At 42.2% G+C, this 26,603-nt stretch overlaps 1 protein-coding gene and 1 long non-coding RNA gene across 3 annotated transcripts in view; both read right to left on the bottom strand.

Annotated features, from left to right (window-relative positions):
* LOC144301394 (uncharacterized) overlaps positions 1 to 19,772 on the bottom strand; it is a 64,551-nt gene extending 44,779 nt beyond the window's left edge. For both annotated transcript variants that reach the window (XR_013368220.1, XR_013368221.1), the window contains exons 1-2: positions 19,624 to 19,772; positions 8,695 to 8,753 (exon numbers count right to left, since the gene is read on the bottom strand). This is a non-coding gene — a long non-coding RNA (uncharacterized LOC144301394). The remainder of the gene's footprint in view (positions 1 to 8,694; positions 8,754 to 19,623) is intronic.
* A 430-nt stretch (positions 19,773 to 20,202) lies between these two features.
* HHEX (hematopoietically expressed homeobox) lies at positions 20,203 to 26,148 on the bottom strand. The gene is made up of 4 exons (XM_077878382.1): positions 25,729 to 26,148; positions 23,416 to 23,594; positions 23,160 to 23,210; positions 20,203 to 21,325 (listed from the first exon to the last, which is right to left on the bottom strand). Exons 1-4 carry the CDS (start codon positions 26,090 to 26,092, stop codon positions 21,107 to 21,109), a joined length of 813 nt encoding a protein of 270 aa, XP_077734508.1. The 5' UTR covers positions 26,093 to 26,148; the 3' UTR covers positions 20,203 to 21,106.
* Between the last annotated feature and the right edge of the window lie 455 nt (positions 26,149 to 26,603).

Genomic DNA, 26,603 nt, shown 5'->3' on the forward strand with positions numbered 1-26,603 from the left:
CTGCCATAACAAAATACTATAGCCAGGGTGGCCAAAACAACAAAAAAGTATTTTCTCACAATTCTGGAAGCCAAAAATCTGAGATGCGGAGGGCAGCAGGGCTGGGTTCTGGTGAGAGCTATGATCCTGATTTACAGATGGCCACCATCTCAACATGTCTTCACATGGCTGAGAGGGCAGAGAGATAACTAGATCTTTGATGTCTCTCCTTACAGGGTTAGTAATACCATTATGAGGGCCCCACTCTCATGACCTCATCTAAACCTAATTATTTCCCAACCACCCCAGCTCAAAATACCATTAGGGGTTAGGGCTTCAAAATACAAATTTGGGGAGGGGACACAATTCAGTCCATAGCAAGTTACAAAGAGCACTTTCCCAATCATAGTAAAAATTAGTTGTTTTTACCTGACAATTTTTGGTTCCTCTTTTTTCTGTTAACATCTGCTTATTTTTCTTCTAGGAATCCACTTACCTACTCTCAATTCACATGTTTCAGGTGGAGCTGACTCCTCCCACACCTACCTTTAGAGGTGGGGATATGACCAAGGCCTGGCCAACAAGCATATTCCATATGCAGGTTAAAGTAATCAGTTCAGAGATAAATTCATGTTCTCCAAGACAGTTCAGTGAGAAATCAGACACCATCACACACCTATTAGAATGGCTTAGGAAAAACCCCCAAAACTTGATGACAAGAAGTACTGATAAGAATTAGGAGCAACTAGAACTCTCACATACTGCTGATGGGAATGCAATATGGTAGGGCCATTGTGGTAGATAGAGTATGTGCCCTCCCTCAAAATTCATATCCACTGTGAACATTAGAATATGATCTTATTTGGAACTAGGGTCTTTGCAGATAATAATTAGTTAAGATGAGGTCATACTTCATTAGGGTGAGCTCTAAATCCAATGACTGGTGCCCACAAAAGATGAGGAAAGGACACAAGAAGACCCATGAGAGAAGACCAGGTGAAGACTGAGACACAAATCGAAGTAATACAGTTGCAAGCCAAGAAATGCTATGTATTGCCAGGAGCCACCAAAAGTAGGAAGAGTCAAGAAAGATTCTCTCCTAGAGCCTTTGAAGGGAGTTTAACCTGCTCACACCTCGACTCCAGACTTCTAACCCCCACAACTGTGAGGGAATGGAGTGCTGGGTTTTGGTGTTTTGTTTTGTTTTTGTATGTGTGTGTGTGTTTTAAATTTAAATTCAAGTAACATATAGTATATTATTAGTTTCAGAGGTAGAATTTAGTGATTCATCAGTTGCATACAACACCCAGTGCTCATTCCATCAAGTGCCCTCCTTAATGCCCATCACCTATTTACCCCATCTCCCACCCATTTCCCCTCCAGCAACTCTCAGTTGGTTTCCTTTTTTTTTTTTTTAAGATTTTATTTATTTGAGAGAGAGAGAGCGCATGTGTGCGCACATGCACCCACATGACAAGCAGGGGAGGGGCAAGGGGAGAAGGAGAAGCAGACTCTCCTCTGAGCAAAGAGCCCAATGTGGGGCTCAATCCCAGAGAATCATGACTTGAGCCAAAGACAGACACTTAACCGACTGAGCCACCAAGGTTTGGTGCCCCAACCCTCAGCTAGTTTCCTATAGTTAAGAGTCTCTTGTGGTTTGTCTCCCTCTCTGTTTTCAATTTATTTTATTTTTCCTTCCATTTCCCTATGTTCATGTGTTTTGTTCCTTAAATTCCATATATGGGGGCACCTAGGTGGCTCAGTGGTTGAGCGTCTGCCTTTGGCTCAGGGTGTGATCCTAGGCTCCTAGGATCGAGTCCCGCATTGGGCTCCCTGCAGGCAGCCTGCTTCTCCCTCTGCCTATGGCTCTGCCTTTCTCTTTGTGTCTCTCATGAATAAATGAATAAAAGCTTTAAAAAATAAATAAATTCCACATATGAGTGAAACCATATGATTTTTATCTTTCTCTGACTGACTTATTTCATGTAGCATAATACCCTCTAGTTTCAAGAGTGCTGTTGTTTTAAGCCATCAAGTTTGTATTAATTTGTTACTATAGAGCTCTAAGAAACTGGAAAAAAAAAAAAAAAGTTTGGCAGTTTCTCATTAAATTAAACATGCATTTATCCTAACTCAGAAATCCCACTCCTAGATATCTACCCAAGAGAAACAAAAACTTACATTCACACAAAAATGTTTATACAAGCTGTTTATAGCAGCTATATTTGTAATCACCAAAAACTGGAAACAATCCAAATGTCCTTCAAATGGTGAACAGGTAAACAAAGTATGGCATGTGCATACTATGGAATAATACTCAGCAATAAAAAGAACTAACTATTGCTAAACATAAGAACATGGATAAATATCAAATGTATTATGCTAAGTGAAAAAAGCCATACTCAAAGGGCAATACACTATATGATTCTATCTATATGACATTCTAGAAAATGCAAAACTGTAGAGACAGAGAACAGATTAGTTATCAGGGATTGGGGGTTAAAGAGGGGCTGACTACCGGGGGGCAGCATGAGGAGGGAATTTCTTGAGTGGCAAAGCTATTTTTTAACCCGAGTGTGCATTTATCAAACCCACAGAAGTTTATACAGCAAAAAGTGAATTTTACTGAACGTAAATTAAATAAATATATAAATAAATCTACATCAAAGATGTAGAAGCTCCTTGCCAATATTATATGTTTGTGTATTTGCTTTTAAAGCCATACACACTTATGATGGCAAAATCTTCATTTGCATTTGGTTTGATACACCTAAAGTCACTGAAATTTCTTTCAACAACAATTTAGTTGAAAACATCAAGCATTACCCACACTCATAGTTTCCTGTCCAGTGAAGGAGGCTAAGGGGAGCTCAGTGTTGACAATGTGGAAGACTTCAACAGGAACCACTTTTGAGCTGTTGTGCTAATAAATCAGATTTGTGTAATTTTCTCAAAATAGAAAATAACCTCAAAACATCCATCTGAAGAAATAAGATCACAAAAAGAGGAAGGTAGAGGAGGATGCAAAACTGTCTGAATAGTAACAAACCTTAGAAAAATTAAGTACTAAATGTGAAAGGAAAAAATGGGTTTCAGTATATCTATTACCAGATCAGTCTGACTGTGGGCTACCCATTGAGAAATATTTACTAGGAGAGATTTCTAACCTTTTACCTAAAAGAAAACAGTGTGATTAAGCTCCAGCGGCCCCTCCTCTTTGACAGAGACAGGTATATCATTTTTAAGAAAGTGGGCTCTAGGGTTAGATAATCTTAATCTTAGAAATACTACCAGATTTGTAACTTTGGCCAAATCACTTAACCTGTAAAATGTGGATATTAATATGTATATTAGAGTTGTCACATGAATAACATAATGTGTAGAAGTATCTGTAAGATAGTAGGAGTATCTGCAAGATAATAAACCCTCAGCCAAAACAACCTTGAAAAAGAACAAAGTTGAAAGACTCACATGTTGTGATTTCAAAACTTACCACAAAGCTACTGTAAGCAAAATAGTGCAGTATTAGCATAAGGACAGCTATCTAGAACAATGGAATAGAACTAAGAGTCCAGAAATGAACCCATACATTTATGGCCAAGTGCTCTTCAACGGGGGTACTAATAGATGGGGATTGAATAGTCTCTTCAACAAATGGTGCTGAGACAACAGGATACCTGCCTGCAAATAATGAGGTTGGACCCCTACCTCATCCCATATACAAAAATTAACTCAAGTGTATCAATGACCCAGATATAAGAGCTAAAATCATAAAACTCTTAGAAGAAAACATAGGGTTAAATCTTTATGAACATGGACTTGGCAGTACATGCTTAGATATGACACCAAAAGCATGAACAAGAAGAGAAAAAATATATAGGTTGGGCTTCAACAAAATTTAAAATTTTTGTATGTTCAAGGACATTATCAAGAAAGTAAAAAAGACAACCTACAATATAGAAAAAAATAACTGCAGATCATATATCTCATAAGGGTCAGTAAATTATATAATTAGCTTACCCAGAAAATGTAAAGAACTCTTACAACTCAACAACAAAAAGGCAAACAACCCAATTTAAGAATGGACAAAAAACTTGAATAGACATTTCTCCAAAGAAGATACACAAATTGCAAATAAGCAGATGGGAAAAATGTTCAACATCATTAGCCACTAGAGAAATGCAAATCAAAACCACAATGAAATAGCACTCACATCAACAAAGATGCCTATAATCCAAAGGGGGGGAAAAATAAAAAGGAAAATAACAAGTGTTGGCGAGGATGGAGAAATTAGAATCCTTGCACATTGTTGGTGGGAATGTAAAATGATACAGCTCCTATGGAAAACAATTCGACAGTTCCTCAAATTGTTAAACACAGAATTACCATGTGACCTAGCAATTCCACTCCTAGGGACACACCAAAAAGAATTGAAAACAGATACCAAATACTTGTATACATGTTCATAGCACTATTCACAATAGCCAAAAGGCGGAACCAATCCAACTATCTATCAACTGATAAATGAATAAACAAAGTGTATATGCATACAATAGAATATTATTCAGCCACAAAAAGGAATGATGTACTTCAAAAATATTATGCTAATGTTTTAGAAGCTAAACAAAAAAAGACCACACCTTGTATTAACCCATTTATGTGAAATATCTAGAATAGATAAACCCATAGAGACAGAAAGTAGCTTGGTGGTTTCCAGGAACTGGGGGAAAGAGGGAATGGGGAAGTGCCTACTTAATGGGTACAGGGTTTTATTTTGGAACAACGGAAATGTTTTGGAACAGAATAAAAGTGGTGGTTGCACAACATTGTGACTGCACTAAATGCTATTGAATGGTTGTTTACTTTTAAATGGTTAACTTTATATGAATTTCACCTAAATAAATAAAAATGTTATTAATAAGTATAAATTATATCCAGAAAATATTTGCTTCTACTGTAAATATTAATAGAGACTTGAAAAAATAGAAAAAATATAAGCGTCCAATAAATTCACTATTCTTTTAATCTAAGGTTTTGCCTAATACATACATTGAAGTATTGTAATTTAAAATATGGATGGACTGCAGGGAAATACAAATCAAAACTACAATGAGATACCACCTCACACCAGTGAATCGGCGAAAATTAACAAGACAGGAAACAACAAATGTTGGGGAGTATGTCGAGAAAGGGGAACCCTCTTGCACTGTTGGTGGGAATGCAAACTGGTATAGTCACTCTGGAAAACAGTGTGGATGTTCCTCAAGAAGTTAAAAATAGAGCTACCCTACGACCCAGCAATTGCACTACTGGGGATTTACACCAAAGATACTGATGAAGTGAAATGCCAGGATACCTGCACCCGATGTTTCTAGCAGCAATGTTCACAATAGCCAAACTGTGGAAGGAGCCTCGGTGTCCCTTGAAAGATGAATGGATAAAGAAGATGAGGTCTATGTATACAATGGAATATTACTCAGCCATCAGAAGAGACGAATACCCACCATTTGCTTCGACATGGATGGAACTGGATGGTATTGTGCTGACTGAAATAAGTCAATCGAAGAGAAAGACCATCATCATATTGTTTCACTCATATGTGGAATGTAAGAAATAGTGAAAGGAATTATACGGAAAGGAGGGGAACTGAGTGGGAAAAATTAGAGAGGGAAACAAACCATGAGAGACTCCTAACTCTGGGGAACAAACAAAAGGTAGTGGAAGGGGAAGTGGGCAGGGGGTGGGGTAACTGGGTGACGGGCAATGAGGAGGACACTTGATGGGATGAGCACTGGGTGTTATACTATATGTTGGCAAATAGAATCTAAATTAAAAAATGTAAAAAAAAATATGGATGGACTGGAGGGAGGCAGGGTACATGCTTCTCCATGTCAGATGATTCAGACAGTGAAATATATAAAGCTTCCTAAGTTCTGTGCTTCTTAAATTCATGCTTTGTATTCTGATAGCGTCTTCAGCTGTGGTACAAAAGTTATGAGTGGGAAGACCCAGATATGGTAGACTCTGATGTGAAGGCTAGCTCTTTATTTAAAAAGCTAGCCCAGGGCAGTCTGGGTGGCTCAGCGGTTTAGCATCGCCTTCTGCCCAGGTCGTGATCCTGGAGACCCTGGATTGAGTCCCACATCACGCTCCCTGCATGAAGCCTGCTTCTCCCTCTACCTGTGTCTCCCCTCTCTCTCTGTGTGTGTCTCTCATGAATAAATAAATAAAATCTTTTTAAAAAAATTTTTTTTAAAAAGCTAGCCCATGCCTTGGAAGAAGTAGAAAGTTGATTTTATCTAAGGATGAGCAGGCTCTCTCATCCATGTGCTGCAGAAAGCAAATTTTAGTCCTCAAACTCAGCTACAGACGTATGAAATACAGAAACCAAATTGTAAGAGCATTATAATTAACCCAAAAGCCAACACATTTTTAGACATTTAATATAATAAAAGGGCCATAAAGTAAAAGGGCCATTATTGAGTAAATGGGATACTTGGTTAGATACTTTAAGGAAAATTTTTATCTGGTCCTTCACTTCATACTGTGGGGCAAAATAAATTCCAGATAGATTAAGAGTTAAATGTATAAAGAAGGGGGATTGGGAAGGGAGAGTCTTAGGGAGATATTTTTTTAAGGCAGGCAGATGCTCATTTGTTCTCTGAATGAGGAAAGATTTTCTAAGCTTAAGAAAAATAAAAGAAATTATCATAAAGAAGATATTGCTGCATATGACTACATAAAATTTCTCACATACAAATTATAAGCATCTTTTTTAGAAACTGAGAAATATTTCTGTAATAAATAAGACAAAAAGTCATATCCTCCAATATAAAAAACTCAAATTCCTATAAAAAGGACTGAGACATGAAACACTAAAGAAGAAAAAGAAATAGCATATAAAATAATTCAATTTTTATTAAAAACTACACATAAAAGTATATCATTCTCCTCCTATGCAATTAAGAAAGATTAGGTGGATAAACAATCTTCCACATTGGTGAATGTATGGTGAAACGAGTCTTGTTCTTCAGGGATGTAAACTAATAGAACTTTCCTAGGAAATAATTTCACAATATTTATCAAATATCCATCCTTTGGACTCGAATCATTTTCTATGAATGTACTCTAGAAGGAATAAAACTGAAATGGAAGTAAACTGTGCTCATTTTAGAAAAGTTTGTAACAGGAACAACACCTGGTTGGCTCAGTGGTTGAACGTCTGTCTTCGGCTCAGGGTGTAGTCCTGGGGTCCCCGGATTGGGTCCTATATGCGGCTCCCCTCAAGGAGCCTGCTTCCCCCTCTGCCTATGTCTCTGCCTCTCTCTGTCTCTCATGAATAAATAAATAAAATCTTTAAAAAATAAAAAAAGTTTGTAACAAGAAAACAATGTTATACAACCCAATAATAAAAGAATTAAGAAATTATGGCATCATTACATAAGAATACATTATGTAATCATTGACATGATATTTATAAAGGAAAATATTTATTTATATAAAATATTTTGGGCAGCCTGGGTGGCTCAGTGGTTTAGCGCCGTCTTCAGCCGAGGGTGTGATCCTGGTGACCTGGGATCGAGTCCTGCGTCAGGCTCCCTGCATAAAGCCTGCTTCTCCCTTTGCCTGTGTCTCTGCCTCTTTCTCTCTCTCTCTCTCTCTCTCTCTTTTTGTGTGTGTGTCTCATGAATAAAAAAACAAAATATTTTTTAAAAAATAAATAAAATAAAATATTTCAAGGGGTGCCTCGCTGGCTCAGTCCATAAGTCCATAGAGCATGCAATTCTTGATCTTGGGATCATGAGTCCAAGTGTCACATTAGGTGTAAGGCTCACTACAAAAAAAAAAAAAAAAAAAAAAAATATATATATATATATATATATATATACACACACACACACACACACATATATATATAAGCTTAAGATATATATATATATTTATTTATTTATTTATTTTAATTTTTATTTATTTATGGTAGTCAGAGAGAGAGAGAGAGGCAGAGACATAGGCAGAGGGAGAAGCAGGCTCCATGCACCGAGAGCCCGACGTGGGATTCGATCCCGTGTCTCCAGGATCGCGCCCTGGGCCAAAGGCAGGCGCCAAACCGCTGCGCCACCCAGGGATCCCTATATATATATATTTTAAACACAGGAATCAAAATTGCATGTTCAGTATAATCAGAATTATGATAAAACATAGCGACCGAATTGCCTATCTCTCTAGATGAAAAATGCGCATACCACTTGATCCAGCAGTTCCAATTCCAGGAATTTGTCCTAGATATGCTAAAGCAGAAATGACAGAAATGTTTGTTGAGTGAATGGTTGAATTAATTTAATAATTTGATAGAAGAATGGCAATCAACATTTGAGTTCACTTAAATACTCTATTATTTGGATGGATAGTCTGGGGGATGCTTTCCCGAGAACTCTTCCCTAGGGTGAGCTTGTGATAGGCTCTTAGAGAGACTGAGCCTTGACTCAACTCTAGAACTAAGAGCAAGCAGAAGAGGGGCACCTGGGTAGCTCAGTGGTTGAGCGTCCGCCTTTGGCTCAGGTGGTAATCCTGGGGTCCTGGGACCATATGTCCCATCAGTTTCCCGCTATGTCTCTGCCTTTCTCTCTGTGTCTCTCATGAATAAATAAAATCTTTAAAAAAAAAAAAAAAAAAAGTAAGAGAAAGTAGAAGAGGCAGCCCAACACTGGAACTTACCAGAGGGTCCGTGCAATGAGAGATTCCTTGCATCCTTCAACACCTCAAATGCATAACCACTGAAATACAAGAGATAAATGTGTTCTTTAGGAAGTTAAGAACAGAAATACACAGCATCTTAGCACTAAATGAAACATTAAAGATGACCCAGTTCAAGCCCCACATTTTATGATGAAGTAATAGACTCAGAGAAGGTAAGTGACACATCCAAAGTCACACTGCAACTTAACAGCAAACCTAGGGTACCTTTCATAGTACTTTCATAATCATAAACTACAAAGTAACAGGAACATAAAAGTGGAGTAGGATGCAAACTAATTTCCTAAAATTACTACATAAAAATACTCTAAGAACAGAGAGACTTTATGTTGAGACTTAAAATAAATTTGAGGTTCTATTTCACTCACTTGGCTCCTTATTTAGCTTTCTTATCATAAACAACTATGTGTAACAACTTAAACAAATCAATCTTGGAAAATTGTCTTTAGAAGAAATTTTTTTTTATGTGAGGAGATAGGTTTTTATTCATTAAAAGTTAAAGCAACAGGCACATTTTAGAAGAATTTTTAAAATTTAATCTACCTGAGGGGCACCTGAGTGGCACAGTGGGTTAGATTGATGACTCTTGATTTCAGCTCGGGTTGTGATCTCAGGGTCATAAAATTAAGGAATTTGTCAGACTCCATGTTCAGCACAGAGTCTGCTTAAGATTCTCTCCCAGGGACACCTGGGTGGCTCAATGGTTGAGCGTCTGCCTTTGGCTCAGGCTGTGATCCTGGAGTCCTGGGATCAAGTCCCACATCGGGCTCCCTGCATGGAGCCTGCTTCTCCCTCTGCTTGTGTCTCTGCCTTTCTCTGTGTCTCTCATGAATAAATAAATAAAATCTTAAAAAAAAAAAAGACTCTCCCAAATAAAAGGCATCCAAATCAGCAAAGAGGTCAAACTCTCTCTTCTCAGATGACATGATACTCTACGTGGAAAATCCAAAAGACTCCACCCCAAAATTGCTAGAACTCAGACAGGAATTCTGCAGTGTGGCAGGATACAAATCAATACACAGAAATCAGTTTCATTTCTATACACTAACAATGAGACAGAAGAAAGAGAAATTAAGGGGTCAATCCATTTATAATTTCACCAAAAACTATAAGATACCTAGGAATAAACCTAACCAAAGAGGCAAAGGATGTGTACTCAGGGGCAGCCCCGGGGTGTTATCCTGGAGTCCCAGAATTGAGTCCCACATCACGCTCCCTGCATGAAGCCTGCTTCTCCCTCTACCTGTGTCTCTGCCCCCTCCCCCCGTGTCTCACATGAATAAATAAATAAAATCTTAAAAAAAAAAGGATCTGTACTCAGAAAACTATAGAACACTCATGAAAGAAACTGAGGAAGACACAAAGAAATGGAAAAACATTCCATGTTCTGGATTGGAGGAACAAATATTGTTAAAATGTCTATGCTACTTTGAGCAATCTATACATTCAATGTAATCCCTATCAAAATACCATCGACTTTTTTTCACAGAGCTGGAACAAATAATCCTAAAATTTGTATGGAACCAGAAAACACCCCAAATAGCCAAGGAACATTGAAGAAGAAAACCAAAGTTGGTGGCATCACAATTCTGGACTTCAAGCTCTATTACAAAGAGCTCTATTACAAAGAGATATTTCACCAAGACAATATGGTACTGGCACAAAACAGACACATAGGTCAATGAAACTGAATAGAGAACCCAGAAATGGACCCTCAATTCTATGGTCAACCAACAAATCATGAAAGAATATCTTATGGAAAAATGACAATCTCTTCAACAAATGGTGTTTGGAAAATTGGACACCCATATGCAAAAGAATGAAACTGGACACCTTTCTTACACCATACACAAAAAGAAACTCTAAATGGGTGAAAGACCTAAATGTGAGACAGGAATCCACCAAAATCCTAGAGGCACCAACCTCTGCGACCTCTGCCATAGCATCTTCTTGCTAAACACATCTCCAAAGGCAAGGGAAACAAATGCAAAAATGAAATATTGGGACTTCATCAAGATAAAAAGCTTTTGCACAGTATAGGAAACGGTAGACAAAACCAAAAGACAACCGACAGAATGGGAGAAGATATTTGCAAATGTCTTATCATATAAAGGGCTAATATCCACAATCTGTAAAGAATGTATCAAACTCAACACCCAAAGAACAAATATTCCAATCAAGAAATGAGCAGAAGACATGAACAGACATTTCTCCAGAGAAGACACACAAGTGGCCAACAGACACATGAAAAAATGTTCAACATCACTCAACATCAGGGAAATACAAATCAAAACCACAATGAGACCACCTCACACTGGTCAGAATGGCTAAAATTATCCAGCCAGCAAACGACATGTGTTGGCAAAGATGCAGAGAAAGGGGAACCCTCCTACATTGTTGGTGGGAATGCAAACTGCTGCAGCCACTCTGGAAAACAGTATGAAAGTTCCCCCAAAAGTTAAAAATAGAGCTACCCTACGACCCAGTGATTGCACTACTGGGTATTTACCCCAAAGATCCAAATGTAGTGATCTGAAGGGGCACTTGCACCCCAATGTTTATCAGCAGCAATGTCCACAATAGCCAAACTATGGAAAGACCCAAGCTGTCCATCAACAGATGAATGGATAAAGAAGGTGTGGTGTATATATACAATGGAATACTGCTCAGCCATCAGAAAAAGAAATCTTGCCATTTGCAACGACATGGATGGAACTAGAGGGTATTATGCTAAGTGAAATAAGTCAGAGAAAGACAATTATCATATGATCTTACTCATATGTGGAATTTAAGAAACAAAACAGAGGATCATAGGGGAAGGAAGGTAAAAATAAAACAAGACATAATCATAGTGGAGACAAACCTTAAGAGACCCTTAATCATAGGAAACAAACTGAGGGTCGATGGAGGAGAGGAGGGTGGGAGGATGGGGTAACTGGGTGATGGACATTAAGGAGGGCATGTGATGTAATGAGCACTGGGTGTTATTAAAGACTGATGAATCACTGACCTCTACCTCCGAAACTAATAATGCATTATAAAGACTCCTAACTCTGGGAAATGAACTAGGGGTGGTGGAAGGGGAGGAGGGCAGGGGGTGGGGGTGAATGAGTGACGGGCACTGAGGGGGACACTTGACGGGATGAGCACTGGGTGTTATTCGGTATGTTGGTAAATTGAACACCAATAAAAAATTAATTTATTTAAAAAAATAAAATAATTTAAATTTTTTAAAAAGATTTTTTTTCCCTCTCCCTCTGTCCCACTTCCTCTCTCATAAATAAATAGGAGCACCTGGGTGGCTGAGTTAGTTAAGCATCTGCCTTTAACTGGGGTCATGATCTCAGTGTCCCGGGACTGAGCCTTGCATTGGGCTCCCTGTCCCAGGGGGAGCCTGCTTCTCCCTCTTCCTGCTGCTCCTCCTGCTTGTGCTCTCTTGCTCTCTCTCTCTCTTTCTCTGTCAAATAAATAAATAAACAAATAAACGAAGTCCTTTTACAAATAAATAAATAAATAATAAATCTTTTAAAAAATTCCTTAAATTTAATCTTCCTGAGTGGAAAAGCTAGGAAGTAGGAAGTAGCTTAGCTATTGGTATTCTCAGTTCTGATATGTGACAGTTTGCAGTCATTTGTTTCCTGAAGATACCTCCTGGTCTTTCTGCCATCTTTCCTTCTGTGCACCTAGAAATCTTAGAATTACATATGGATGGTGCCTTTTGAAAAATAAGTGCCTGGTTATAATACGTGAACAGAGATATATTTTTTTAATGTTTGTAAACTTTGCAGTACAGCTTTTTATGTTCAGATGGATTACTTAAAGTAGCATGAAAATTCATACAGTGAACTACTACACAGAAGTTGGAATGAACAAATAACATCACACGATAATATGGATGAATTTTACCAACAAAAAAGTAAACTAGGGGCAAAAAAGTAACCGGTGGCTTAGTGGTTTAGCGCCTGCCTTGGGCCCAGGGCCTGAATCTGGAGACCCAGGATGGAGTCCCACGTCAGGCTCCCTGCATGGAGCCTGCTTCTCCCTCTGCCTATGTCTCTGCCTCTCTCTGTGTGTGTGTCTCTCATGAATAAATAAATAAAATCTTTTTTTAAAAAAGAAGTAAACTAAAGAAGCCAGAGATTGAAGAAAACATACTGTAGAATTCTGTTTATATAAAGTTCAAAAATCAGCGAATGAGTCCATGTTATTTGGAATCAGGATTGTGAAGGGTCACCTGGATAGCTCAGTTGGAAGAGTATATGACTTTTGATCTCGGGGTTGTGAGTTTGAGCCCATGTTTAAAACATAAAATCTTAAAAAAAAAAATTAGAATCAGGATAATGGTTTCCCTTGGGATGGCCTTGTGGACAGTAACCCAGAGAGGAGGGACAAAAAGGAAATTTCTAGAGATCCAGAAGTTCCATATTCTGTGTCAACAAATGTATTCATTTTGTGAGCTATACACCCATGATCATGAACTTTTTTGTATGTAAGTTATACTTTAACAAGAAGTTTCCTTAAAAATTAAAATAAAGCTGACACTGTTTTCAAAAACAATTTCATTTGTTAAAAATACATATTTTGTAAACATGATACTTCAAAAAAACTGTCTGAAAAGAAATACCATACAAATGTAAACAGATTTTAGTGTCTCATGTTCGGACAGGATAGATAATAATGAATAATGGCTAAGATTCAGAACAATATATTCCAGAAATTGCAGGCTTATATTCCCTGGTTACCACTAGCATTGTGCTTTTCTTAATGCCTGAAACAACATCCAAACAAGGAGCAGCTGCTTCAGCCAAAATGGCTTTTTGGGCAATTTTAAAGACCTTAATGAGGTCAGGTAATTGCTTGGTGAAACTAAAAATTTCACCTCCAATTAACTAATCAACAGCACTATACATCATTATAACTATCTCACTTCCACCTACATACCATCGAGTCAATATATGGGAGGCAGGTGTCTAAGAAACCACTTCCTCTAGACCTCTGAACCTGCACTCAGGGGCCATTTTTTAAACATTTATTGAATTAGTCTGGTCTAGTTTACAATTAATGGAAAGTCTGCAGTATTGCAGATTCCATAAGCAGCTAAGGAAGGCTAAAACTTTGAACTAGGGTGTGACATTGAAGCAGACACATTTTATGTTCCTTCTACAATCATTTCTTTGCAATTCATAAAATACTTGAAGAAATAATTTATAAACACTTGGGTTTTCCTGCTTCCAATTGCTAAATGGATGATGTCAATACAAATAATAGTAATAACAAATGGTGTCTTTTTTCAGCAAAATAGGTATAGTTTAACTAACGTTGAAATTGAGAAGTGTAAATGTCAAATTGAATGAAATTGCCAAATCTGAAGGGAAAAGAACCAATATAAACCCACAAAAGCACTTCCTCTTCATATTCATGTCAGTAAAAAGAGGGGAAAGAACATCTCCTTGTAGTGCCTGTAGGCTTGAATAGCCTTAATCACATCCCCCACCCCTACACCACCCCACCCATGCCCCAGCCCCGCAGACTCTCCTCCACTTGCAGTCCTATCATGCATTCTGCTGAGCTCCTGGAGCCATCCAGGAAAGCTGTGTTTTTGTGGCCAATGAACAGGAAGCATAAAGGGTGCAGAGCTCATTATGGAAGAGAAATATTTCTTCTCTCCACTGCAGAAGGCGTAGGGTTTTCACTCTCATTCTGTAGTACAACATGTATTAACAGCTTACCACATGCCAAACACAGAGCTAGATGTATTTTAGACCCTATAGAAGCCATGGCACTGCTCTATGTTCAGAGGCCTTTTGTGGAACATTCATCAGTAAGTCAGATGAAAAATAAATGCAATGATACCAAACAGTGTATATAAGAGGAACACCAAACAACATCGACCAGTAGCAGACCTTTCTTTTAACACCTTGAAAAGTAGAAAGCGTATTTTATAATGCTCATGTCCTCAGAAAATAGGAATAGTGATCCAGTTTATTGGTTTCCTAGGGTGATAGAATAATGGGCTACACAGACAGAAACTGCATATCTCCTATACTGTATTGTAATCCCTTCTAAATTTTAAAAACATTTTTATTTAAGTCCAATTTACCAACATATAGTATAACACCCTGTACTCATCTCATCATGTGCCCTCCGTTACGCCCATCACCCACCCCTTCCAGATATAATGCTAGACTTGAATGAAGGCAAAAAGATTACATAAAATGAACCTTATAGCTAGAATTATACTCTGCTTGATACATTCTCAAGGTCAGGAGATTCCACAAAGAAGGTCACATTACAACATTAGTATAGTAATTGAGGTTTTGGGCTTAACTTCTTGGTAACAGTTTCCTTATCTAGAAAATGGGCTAATCTACCTCATAGAATTTTTGTGAGGATTAAATGATAGAGGACTTCTATAATGTTAATATGTTAATACATAGTAAATGTTCAATATACATTCATTAATTCATTCATTTAATGCACACTTATGGAGTACCTATTATGTGTCAGATACAGATGCTGGAGATACACAGCAGTAGATAAAACACAAATATCTTTGCCCTCATGGCATTCCCATTTCAATGAGGAGAGGTAAATAATAAATAAGTAAAAATATGATATACAATTATAGTAAGTGAAATAAAGGAAAGCAGATTGTGGGAGGGGATGAGGGAAGAGGGCTTATGATTTTAAATAGGGTGGCTAAGGAAGTCCAAGCCTGTGGGAGGTAAGGGAGCCAGCTCGGAGGCTGTCTAGGGGAAGAGAATTGCAGAGGGAGGAAACTGCAAACCTAAAAGCCAAGAGATCTATGTGACTGGAGGAGGAGAATACCAGTCCATAATCCCATTTCCAAAATTCTGGATTCAAGAACCTCTGGAGATTCTTGTCATACTTATTCCTTGGCCTCTTTCATCTCCAGGTCTCTGAACATGATCATCCCCCTCCCTGGGACTACAATCCCTTCTCCTTTTCTCTGCCAAGAGCTCCTGGAGGCCTCTGCCATGACTTCCTGATCTGAGATCAAGAGTGGGACACTTAACCAGCTGAGCCACCCAGGCGGTCCAGAGGGACAAATATTATTACTTTTCTATTACTCTCACTATTATCACTTATCCTGGTCTAAAAAAGAAAACAAAAACAAAAAAGCTAAACTAAAGAACTGTTTAGAGGGATGAGGGCAGTGTTCTAGGACTCCAGCAACATCTTCCTCAAACCTAGAATTTCCACCTGAAAGTTGAACATTTCTATATATTTGTCAGTATTAGGGCCAAGAAAATCTTGGCCCTAATTGTGACATCTAAAGAACTGAGACTAGTTATTTTTTATTCTTAATGGGGAAATAAAATCAATGAGGAAGAGAAATCCTGAAAGGGGGGTGGTAGTACGGGTAGGTGGAGTGGAGAAAGGAAATGAATAAAAAGAAGTAGAGAGAGGTAAGGAAGGATGAGGAGGTAGAATTAAATTACAAAAGAAAAATATAAACAAGTTTCATGGAGAAAACTCAATAGGCATTTCTCTTCCTGCAAGTATCTTGGTGTGGAGGGGTTGGGGGGATGGGTACCGTTAACTTTTCCCTGTAGTTGTCTTTGGAGAGTGATGAGATTTTTGAATGTTTAAGATTTTTAATGATCCCAAACTTCCCTTTCAAATTAGAAAAAATTCAAATGGTTAGAAAATAAGCTTTAATATATATTTTTTAAATGAGGATATGTCTCATTGGCTTCCATCTGGAAAAATTACTTGAAATTGGCAGTGACCCCCTCCCTTTTTTCCTCTTTCTTCTCTTCTTTTTTTTTTTAAGTAGCTACTCGGAAAAGTGTTCGGCTGCCTCAAAAACCTCGAGGCAACCCCCGGATGCTCCAAAGTCGAGATCCTTTGCAGACAGGAAATGCCTTTGCCAGCTCCAAGGTCTCCTCCCCACAGCCCTTTCCATTGTCTGCAGAGATTTGTGTACATCAGACAGAGGAGATTTACCGCCTGCTACAGCGTATCAAAGAGCCACCTTAAAAGAAGGGAGTTAGTGAGGCCTTTCTAGTTTTTCTAGCTAATGCTTGGCACCCACTGAGTGCCAGGTCTGATGCTTCCTCTCAGGTAAGCAGCCCACCTCTCTAGAAGCTGGGCTGAGAATTCACAGTTCCCAAGGCCCCCAACCAACAAGAGAGCCATTCTGCAAGCCCTTCTTTTATCCACAATGGCATAGCATAATTCCTGACATTGGTGTCCCCTCAGCTAGATCTGAAGATATCCTGGATCTCAGATATTTTGGTAGGTGGTAAGAATCTCCAAAGTGGTTGTCATTTGGATTTAACAACACCAAAAAAAAAAAAAAAAAAAAAAAGTATCAAAGGACAGAATTTGATTGGACAAATACAGAATCCAGCTGGAATTTCATGAAATCCAAAGTGATGGAAATGTGGGTACAACATCTGATTATTTTTACAAGAGACCAAACTCCTAACCATTCAGAAGCATCCCAGGTGACTGTTTCGTTCTCCACATTCTGTCCCATGTTGCCAGGAGTCACAAAATTCTCACCTCCAAGCACAGATTTAAAGGATCATTGATTACTGGATTTTAAAGAAAGATCAAAAGAGTGAGCTTCTGAGCTTGAGTTACACAAGGCAGTATAACTAGAATAGGAATTTTAGTAAGGGCAGTCTGTTCCCAACGAAGTGCACTTCCCCCACGTCCAAATACATTTTCTTGAATCCTTGCCCTGCCTCCATTAAGTAAAATGAATATTCACAGCAATGAAACCACAAAAAAAAAAGTTGTCAGAAATGTTGAAAGAGAATAGGTACTTTCACTATCAGAGATGGTTTCCTCTTTTCCCACAAGATGTTTTATCAGCTTTCACCCTGAGAAAACCATAAAAAGTAAGAAAAAGAAACCTTATGCAATAGTTCTCTAAATAAAATACTACACAGCAGGCTAGTCATCCCTAAAAGTGATGTTGTTTAAAGAGTCAAAGTACATCATCCAACAAAATCAATATCCTATTAAGTTAGAAAGGGTTCTGAATATCAAAGACCAACGAACTGAATAACTTAAAGTATAAGTACATGACCCAGGGGATTAATCACACACTGTCATGGTGAAATTAGGGCAATTCTTCCAATCATTAACGTTTTGCTTACAAAAATGTGCTTTTCTGTTTGTCTTTCTGCTAAATGATAACCGTTTTCAAGTTGAATCTCCTGATAAAAAGAGTTAAAAACAAGACAGGAGTTGTGCTGTAAAGGTCATACATGCTGCTTCAACATGAAATAGCCAAAAGACAAACAAATGAAAAATGCCTGGATTGTAGGAAGAATTTGTAAATATTCATTGGCGATCTGCAATGGGACATTTTGAAAACAGTTAATGCCAACCCATGCCCTGAGAATACTGTACTTCTCCACTGAACATGCTCTTGATCCTTAAGACTATGTTTAGATTCAGAATATGAGCAATTTGAGGAGGGTCAGGAATAGCTTTAAACTAGAAAACATTCTGGATTCAGGAAACTCTACTTTAAAACAAGATTTCGCCCTTCAACTTTTCTAGTGTCAATCAATACATAAGGCTGTATTTCTCTGCTTGATCATCATGATAGTTATTCTCAAGAATAAACATTAACCAGAGGTTATCTCCAGGAGTGAAACACACACGAACTGATTTCAGGATTGCTTTAATTCAATATTAGGCCCACAAGCCTCCCATTCTCCAAAACTCTGATGCAGACAGCCCCATTTTCAAGTGAGACTGATGATGACCCTTGAAACCTAGATGTAGGCAGAGAATAGGGGAAACCATAAAGATAAAGATCTTGAGGGGATCCCTGGGTGGCTCAGCGGTTTGGCGCCTGCCTTCAGCCCTTGAGTCACAGGATCGAGTCCCTGCATGGAGCCTGCTTCTCTCTCTGCCTCTCTCTCTCTCTCTCTTTGTGTCTCTCATGAATAAATAAATAAAATCTTTAAAAATTAAAAATTAAAAAAATTATAAAAAAAGATAAAGATCTTGAGCTGAGTTGGGAATTTGGCGGCTGGAGAGGATCATGTAGATCAATGAGACCATCTCCATTCCACAGATGAGAGAACTGAGGCCAACAACTAAAACTCCCAGCCCAAATGATTAAACTTCCAGGCCTATTCACACTTCTCTGTTTAAGCACCTGGTGCTAATTTTCTCAGAAATTTAAATTCACAGCCAATTCCAGGTGCCTTCTTGGAATATAAGGAGACAGACTGTAACAGCTCCCTAAAAGCAGAAAACTTTTCACTATGTCTTCACTGGAGGGCCTAGGTCTGGGGAACCATAGCCCCCATCAGCAATGCAGGGGACAGTGTCATTCCTTCGGGTACCCTCAGTCAGGCAACTCCACAAACAACTACAGGCTTCCATGGAGGCCCAGGCTAGAGGAAGAGGTTTCTGGACCTCTCCCCCAACAGGCCTCTCATCACTTTCCTGGAATGTCAGGGGCCTGATGGTTCCTGGCTCCACTAGGCAAGCAGCTGGATGCAATCCCTGGGCCAATCAGAAACATCAGGCCACCCTTGCACTCACCCCCACATCCCGCCTTACCTGGGGCTTCCATTCTCTCATCTCACAGTACCCCTTCCTTGGCCCTGCCAGGCCCCCATAGCCATCAGACTCTTGCTCCCACAGGCCTAGATAGGCCCGGTTTGCCTCTTCCTCCCTTACAGTCCTCTCCGCCACCTGCTCCCACACTGAGAGGAGTGACTGGGAGAAGGGAAGCAGGTGAGAAAGGAGGGGGTATGCGGGGCCCCACCTGCTTCCACCGGAGGAGCGCCTTAGAACAGTGGTTCTTGGAGCTCGGTCCTCCTACCAGCAGCTTTGCCATCACTTGATCACTTGCTGAAGTGCAAATTCCCCGTGCCATTCTAGACCTACCAAATCAGAAACTCTGGCGACAGGGCTGGCCAAGAGTTTCGAGCCGTGCAGGTGCTTCTGAAGCTGGCTGTAGCTTGAGACTCGCGGTCTCACACCACCTCCCGGCTCTTCCCGGGCAGGCTCCCTCCACCCCCTCCGCGGACCCCCCGCCGCCCCGGGCTCCGCCGCCAAGGGATGAGGCCGCCAAGGGATGACGCAGTGTTGACTCACGCCGGTCAAGGACGGCGGCCCGGGCCAGCCTGGGAGCCGGGGCGAATCGATGGGGTTCGGCGGCCTCGCGGCTCCCCGCGCAGCCGGCCTCGGCCCCCGGCTCTTGCAGCTACCTGCCGCATCCCGGGTCCGCGGCGGGGACCTCCCCCGGCCGCGACACGCACACGTCCAGACCCTCCCCTGCCCCCAGCCTCCCTCCTCCGCGAGGGAAAGGCCCAGGTCTACCGCCCCGCGCCCTGCCCCGCGCCCAGCCCCGCGCCCAGCCCCGCGCCCAGCCCCGCGCCCAGCCCCGCGCCGGGACCCGAGTGGCGCTTGGAGGAACGGTAATGAGAGGTGTGCGTTTGTTTCGTTGGAAGAATGAGAGGTCCCTCGAGGTCAGTCGTCTTGCCGACGGGTTTATTTTATACACAAGTTACTCATTTAAAAAAAAAAAAAAACACCATTTCGGTCATTTTTTTTTTTACAGTGAACAATTATATATACATACACATTATAAACAGTTTGATATAAAACACAAATATCTACAGTCTACTTACATTTAGTTAACCTGCTACTTCTAGTTCATCCGTGATTAATTTTAGCCACCGACAAGTCAGTTTCTCTGCTTGAATTGGACTGTACTATTCCCTTAACAACTTGGTCATACAAGGTACTAAGTGATAGTGCAAAACAAGCATTTAAGATTCTTATCAACTATATCTGACAAAAAGAACACGCACATCCCCCGAGACACGATCTCTGAGATCATATTGGATTTAAGGCAGCAGTGTAAGAATGTAATATGAAAGTAAAGGATGTTTCTTCCTTTTAAAATATTCCAAGGCTGTCTGAAATGTGGCCGCCACCCCTTTCCATGGCATACCTCTGGAATCTGGGGTGCCCTTTTGGTTTTCCAGTAAGTGGGATGTAGATACAGATTAAAAAGTTATTCAAGATCTTATTAAAATCTTTAAAGTTATAACTTAAAAATTTAATGAAAAAAGTTCAAAATTACTTTTTATAAATAGAAAAAAAAATTACTTTTTTAAAAAGGGGGTGAATTCAATCAGTGAAGAGTCCCTTCATCATACAATCTACAATCAGTACATAAGCCATTTAAGTAAAAATTAAAGGTTTCAATGTAAGTTTGCTGCTTAGCCAGTGCACCAAATATTTCAGGTTTCCAGAAAATTGATTCCCTCTCTCATAGCTTTCCAGTATGTCTACAGAGATTTTCTGTAGCAAATGTTATTCCCGAGTCTAGTTTTCTGAACTTTCCGAATGTCAGTGGTCATCATCCAGCATTAAAATAGCCTTTATCGCCCTCAATGTCCACTTCCTGATCAGAATCCTCTGAAATCTCTGATTCAAGGTCTTCCTGGGAGGCAGGGGAGGGTGAACATTGAGAGCTGTCCAAGGCACCTTTATTTTGCTCACTGGACAAGTCTTGCCTCTGGTCACAGGGATTGTCCAAACTTTCTAGTTCTTCTTTTTTATTGCTTTGAGGGTTCTCCTGAAAGGAATGAAGATGGAAATTGGTAGGCTCATGAAATATGGAGACATAAGAGACATATATCAAAATGTGTTTTCATTCTCTATCACCTTTAAGATTTTTAGTTATACCTAGTGCTTTCAACTTTCAAGATTCTTAAAAGTTTAGGGGAGAGGAGAGAATAGATCATTACAGATACACACTATCTTCATTTTTCAAGCTTTTTTTTTTTTAAGATTTTATTTATTTATTCATGAGAGACACAGAGAAAGAGGTAGGACAAAGGCAGAGGGAGAAGCAGGCTCCATGCAGGGAGCCCCATGTGGGACTTGATCCTGGGCCTCCAGGATCACGCACGCCTTGGGCCAAAGGCAGACGCTCAACCACTGAGCCACCCAGGCGTCCCTCTTCAAGCATTTTTAAACCTTGCCATTTAACAGGGTCTTCCAGACATTTAAGAAATATGAATGCTAAATAGTAAATTCAGGGAAGTTTCAAAATGGAATACTTTTTCATCCATTTGCTGGAGTAAATCTATAAACTTACGAATACTCATTATAGTCACAAAATCATGGCAAAGGTAAAAAGGCAGAACTGGAAGAATATTGCCAACTGTAAAGGGAGACAATTACAATTTACTTAAAATCCGGGGGAAGTTTCTGGAAAATATATTCCCACGTTACATAGGAACCACTATTTAAAAAATCCCTGGTAAACTGCAGTCAAGCCTTTGAACAAGAACTAAATATATGAGTGAATTTTTAATTCTGTTTGTCTAAAGCAGACATAAACACTACAAAGAAATACGATATATTGCTAAAGGCTTTTTTAAAGTAAAACTATAGAATAATATATTCACTAGGCTTGTAACTAAGCAACCAAGAGATGCACAAGGTCAGAGATTGAGAGAGAATCTACAAATTTTTAAATGTTAGAATAATGAAATTATGAACAATTTATTTTCTGTCTCAAAGTACTCTTTGTGACACCATCTTATTTCTAATGAAAAAGTTAGGATCACTAAATTTAAAAATGCACACTGCTTTCAATCCCCCCCAATACGGTTTCAAAGATATTTTATTCTAAGCTGTACATACACTGGCATATGAACAGTTCAACAATGGCTAGAAAACTCTGGAGAAGACATCCAGACTGGAACATCAAAAACAAATCTTTAGGTTTAAGTCAAAAGAGGTTTTTCAAAAACTGAATTAGCCTTTACTTTTTATCACATACTGCATAATAGTATTTACGCAGTATTTTTCATTGGAAAAAAAGACTGTTAGTAAGTTTAAGCTACTTTCCAAATAAGCTTGTATATTCTCTTACCTGTCTTATATTCATCTTAAGAGCTGGCATTAGATGGGAAATAATTTTAAACTCTTTGATATTTAATTCTTCTTAAAAAAAAAACAGTGCAAACAAGACTTAAAGGTGTTTATTTCCTTATATTTACCCTTGAGCTCTGCCTGGTTTTATTATGGCTGTGTAAATAAAAGAAACAATTTTCTCCCAAAGATAACTGCGTAAGTCATTTACTGTCAATTACTTTATCTTTCCTGCGTTAATTAGATAAACAACATATGGGGTTTATAAAACAATTAGCCCAGAGTTTTACTAGCCAGTGTGTGAAAACCCAAGCATAATTGATATAGGAACTGCATTAGGTGCTTTTAGCATTACTGCCACCTGAGCAACTCATCCTGAATTTCAGCAGGACTATTTGCCTTTTTAATCAAGGTGAAGAGGTTAAATAGTCTCTCAAATGACTTTTGCATACAACCCATAACAGGCCTCGCATTGAGATAACATGATAAAAATATTTATTTCCATAGAAACGGAACCTTGTCGATACCTGTTTTAGTCTTCTCCATTTAGCACGTCGATTCTGAAACCAGGTTTTAACCTACAGGAAAGAGAAAGAAAGCTTGCCACAAACCCAAGCGACCTGGGGAGTACCGGAGCTGATCTGGGGCTGTGGAGCTGGCAAGAGCTCCAGGCATTAGGGGGCGACGAGGAACGCCTGAGCCCACGGTGGCTCCCCCCGCCCCAGGTCTCCGCCCCCAGCCCCCTGCCCCAGGAATCTGCCCCCAGCCCGCAGGCGCGCTCACCTGTCTCTCACTGAGCTGCAGCATCTTGGCCAGACGCTTCCTCTCGGGAGGAGAGAGGTACTTTTGGGTCTCAAACTTCTTCTCCAACTCGATGGTCTGGTCGTTGGAGAACCTCACCTGGCCGCCTTTCCTTTTATGCAGAGGCCTCTGCAAGAAAGGGCTCCAGAGCAGGGGTTTGCCTACAGGGCAGCGAGAGCAGAGGTTAGTGACAGCCCTGGAGCCGTCAGGCCCTGGGGGTGACAAAGGGGAGGAGGGAACTAGACGGACCCTCAGCCGGACTTGTTCACACCCATCCATACAAGGACCCAATGCGTTCCCCCCAAGGCACATGCATACCTGGAGACAGAAACACCCAAAGGCACACACATCTACATTGCATGTGCACACAGACCACCCTTGTACACTCACAGATGCAAACTGCCGTCACACCCATAAATGATTTCAAACGCACAAGTCTTTTGATCCCCAAAAGAACACACACTATAAATGGAGTTTAAAATACCACGACACTCCTTAACAAGTCTCTCTGGAATTTATACACAACTTTTTGCACCTCTAGGCCCTCTCTCTTGGTGAGCTGCACTTTCCAAACACCCGAGTGTGTGTATGTTGGGGGGGGGGGCGTGGACTGCTACACTACCCGAGGTGTTCTGGCCAGGTGCCGCCGCGGGGAGCCCACTTGGGAAGCCCTGGGGCCCGGGTTCGTGGAGCTTCCAATCCTGGCTCCAGGGCGCTGCGGCCTCCTCCTCTGATTTCACACCCGGCGGCGGGGGCGGCCAGTTAAAGCTACCCCGTGGGCTATGGCAACATTTCCGTCAATGTGTTTCCTGTTGGTCTATCTCGAAAAGCCCTTTGCTTCCTCCTGCGCGGTCCCAGCAGTAACCCAAGGAAACCCAGGGCGCGCTCTGTGACAACGTTCGCCCCCGACGCGGCCCGACTGAGGGTCCCGCTCCCGCCCCAGCAGGCGAACGGAACCACGCCGGACGGGAGCCACCGCACCAAACCCTCGAAACTGGGATCAAAAATATGATAACTTAAAAAAAAAAAAATACGTTAACTTTTTTTTTTTAAGGAGTTAAAATATAATCCCCTCCAAATCTTAACGATGAGAAAAGAGGGTGGAGGGCTGAGCTAAAGGCCTCATCATAAACGTGAAGACATTAAAATTTTAATTAAAATGTTACGTTGTCTCTAGGGTCCCCAAAGAAGCTGCCAATAGCAGAGAGTAAATCTAAAACCCTGGCGGCCCAAGGCAAGGAGCCCCGTTTCTTTATGCCCCCGGGGCTTCCGATGCCGGAGCCGCCAAGGGCCCCTCGGGAGTGCGGATCCCCGTCGGCTTGTTTCTTAGGCCGTGCGCTGAGGGACGAGCCCCGCGAACACCGTAAGTCCTAGGTGTCTTCCCCGCCTTTCCTACTCCGAAGACCTATCAGTCAGTCCGTCCGTCCGTCCGTCCGTCCGTGGGTCTGCAGGCCTGCCCCCAAACACTTTGAAAGCTGGCATTGTTTTTTTTTTTTTTCTCCCAGATTTTGCTTACGTCAGGCTTCAGACTAGTGCAAAACAGCTTCGGGGGCGGGGGAAAAAAGGAAGCAACTGGTTATTTTAGCTGCCATAAAGTCACATCCCACACAGAGGAAATGAACAATATCAGAAAAACGGATCCCGGCTATCAGAAGTCGAGTGTTTCCTGAATTTGTCTGTATTGAGGATGTCGATAAAATAATCAGCAGCGTGCACTACTCCGGGGGAAGGGTCTGCTTCATGCAGCCAGGAAAACACTTAACAGCTTCTGAAACCAGATTTACTCCTATCGAGAACTCAAGATTTCCTGTATGAACGGAAAGGGTCAGGCTCTTTCACTGCACAAGCTTGTTGAACCAGGTTCAGCCTCGTAACCACCCGGGCCCAGCAGCTATCCCTGCCCCGCAGGGCCGGCCCGGGCGCCCTGGCACTCCCTACCCCGTCCCTCCAGCTAAGGGGACCCCACCCCGAGCGACACGCGCGCCCCGGGGCTGCCTTCGGCCGCCAGCCCCCGCGGCAGTGCCAGAGGTCTCGCCCGGGCCCGCGCGCCCCGACGCCTGCAAGGTGCAGGAAAACCAATCTGAGTCACGGTGCGGTCGGCCCCGGCAGCGCGCCACTGGGGCACGCGCCTCCTGTCCCTGCGCGCGCCCGAGGGCCGCTTTTCGATCGCTTTTGCCACAACTTTCTATTGCCTCCCCCTCCGCCCCCGCCGCCTCCTGGACGCTGCCACCTGCCGGGTGGCGCCTTCCTCGCCGCGGCCGCGGCTCGGCCCCGCCATGACCCCGGCCGCCTTACCCAGGGGGTCGTGGCGGAGCAGGGCGTGCGTGTAGTCGTTCACCGTCCTTGGGAAGGGGTACAGAGGGCCCCCGAAGCCGCCGGGTCCGTAGGCGGCGGCCAGCGCGGCGGCGGAGTGGTGCGAGAAGGCGGGATGGATCGGCGTGGGCTCGTACACCGGGGTCCGGTAGGAAGACACGAGGCTGGTGAAGGAGGAGTTGGGGGACGGCAGCGTGGGGGCGGGGGTGGGCGCGGCGGGCCCGCGGCCCAGGATGTCCTCGATGTAGAACGGCGTCGGGTGCGCGGGCTGCAGCAACGGCGTGGGCGCGTACAGCGGCACCCCCACGGCGCCCGCCGCCGCCGGCCCGGGGTGTGGGTACTGCATGGCTCCGCTGCGCTCCGGCCCCTCGCAGAGCTGGCGGCCCGCGCCCCGGCGCTACATTTATCCGCGCTCCGCGCTCCCGGCGATAGGCTCCGCCGGCCACGGGGTGGGGCCGCGCTCTCTGGCCCCTTCCTGCCGCCTGTCCCTGCGGCCAATGGCGCGGAGCCCCGGGAGCCGCCTCCCGCCCCCACCCTCGGCCCGCCCCCGCCGGCCGAGCTCCCGCCCCCCGGGACGCGCTGGCCCGCCGGCTCCCAGGACCGACCCGCGCCCGGGTCCCCGGCCGCCGCCGCCGTCGCTCGGGGCGGCGGGCACCCTGGCCCCGGAGCGCTCGAAGGGAAGGAAGCCCAGGGCCACGTCCGTCGAGGGGAGACTCGAGGAAAGCAGCGCTGGAACACGGACTCCCGTGGGCCCGGCCCGTGCCGGGAGGCAGCCCTGCCGAAACTCGAGGGGCACCGGCCCGGGCCCAGGCCCGGCCCCGGGGTGGCAGCAGTGGACCCGGCGCAGGGCAGCCGGA

Source organism: Canis aureus, chromosome 29 (assembly GCF_053574225.1).
Source record: "Canis aureus isolate CA01 chromosome 29, VMU_Caureus_v.1.0, whole genome shotgun sequence".
Lineage (NCBI taxonomy): Eukaryota > Metazoa > Chordata > Mammalia > Carnivora > Canidae > Canis > Canis aureus.

Excerpts from the sequence above, each read along its gene's own strand:
- HHEX (XM_077878382.1), bottom strand. The coding sequence starts at position 26,092 with ATGCAGTACCCACACCCCGGGCCGGCGGCGGCGGGCGCCGTGGGGGTG. Across the intron at positions 23,595-25,728 it reads GCTCCGCCACGACCCCCTGG|GCAAACCCCTGCTCTGGAGC; the intron begins GTAAGGCGGCCG and ends GCTGCCCTGTAG. Across the intron at positions 23,211-23,415 it reads TGCAGCTCAGTGAGAGACAG|GTTAAAACCTGGTTTCAGAA; the intron begins GTGAGCGCGCCT and ends TCTTTCCTGTAG.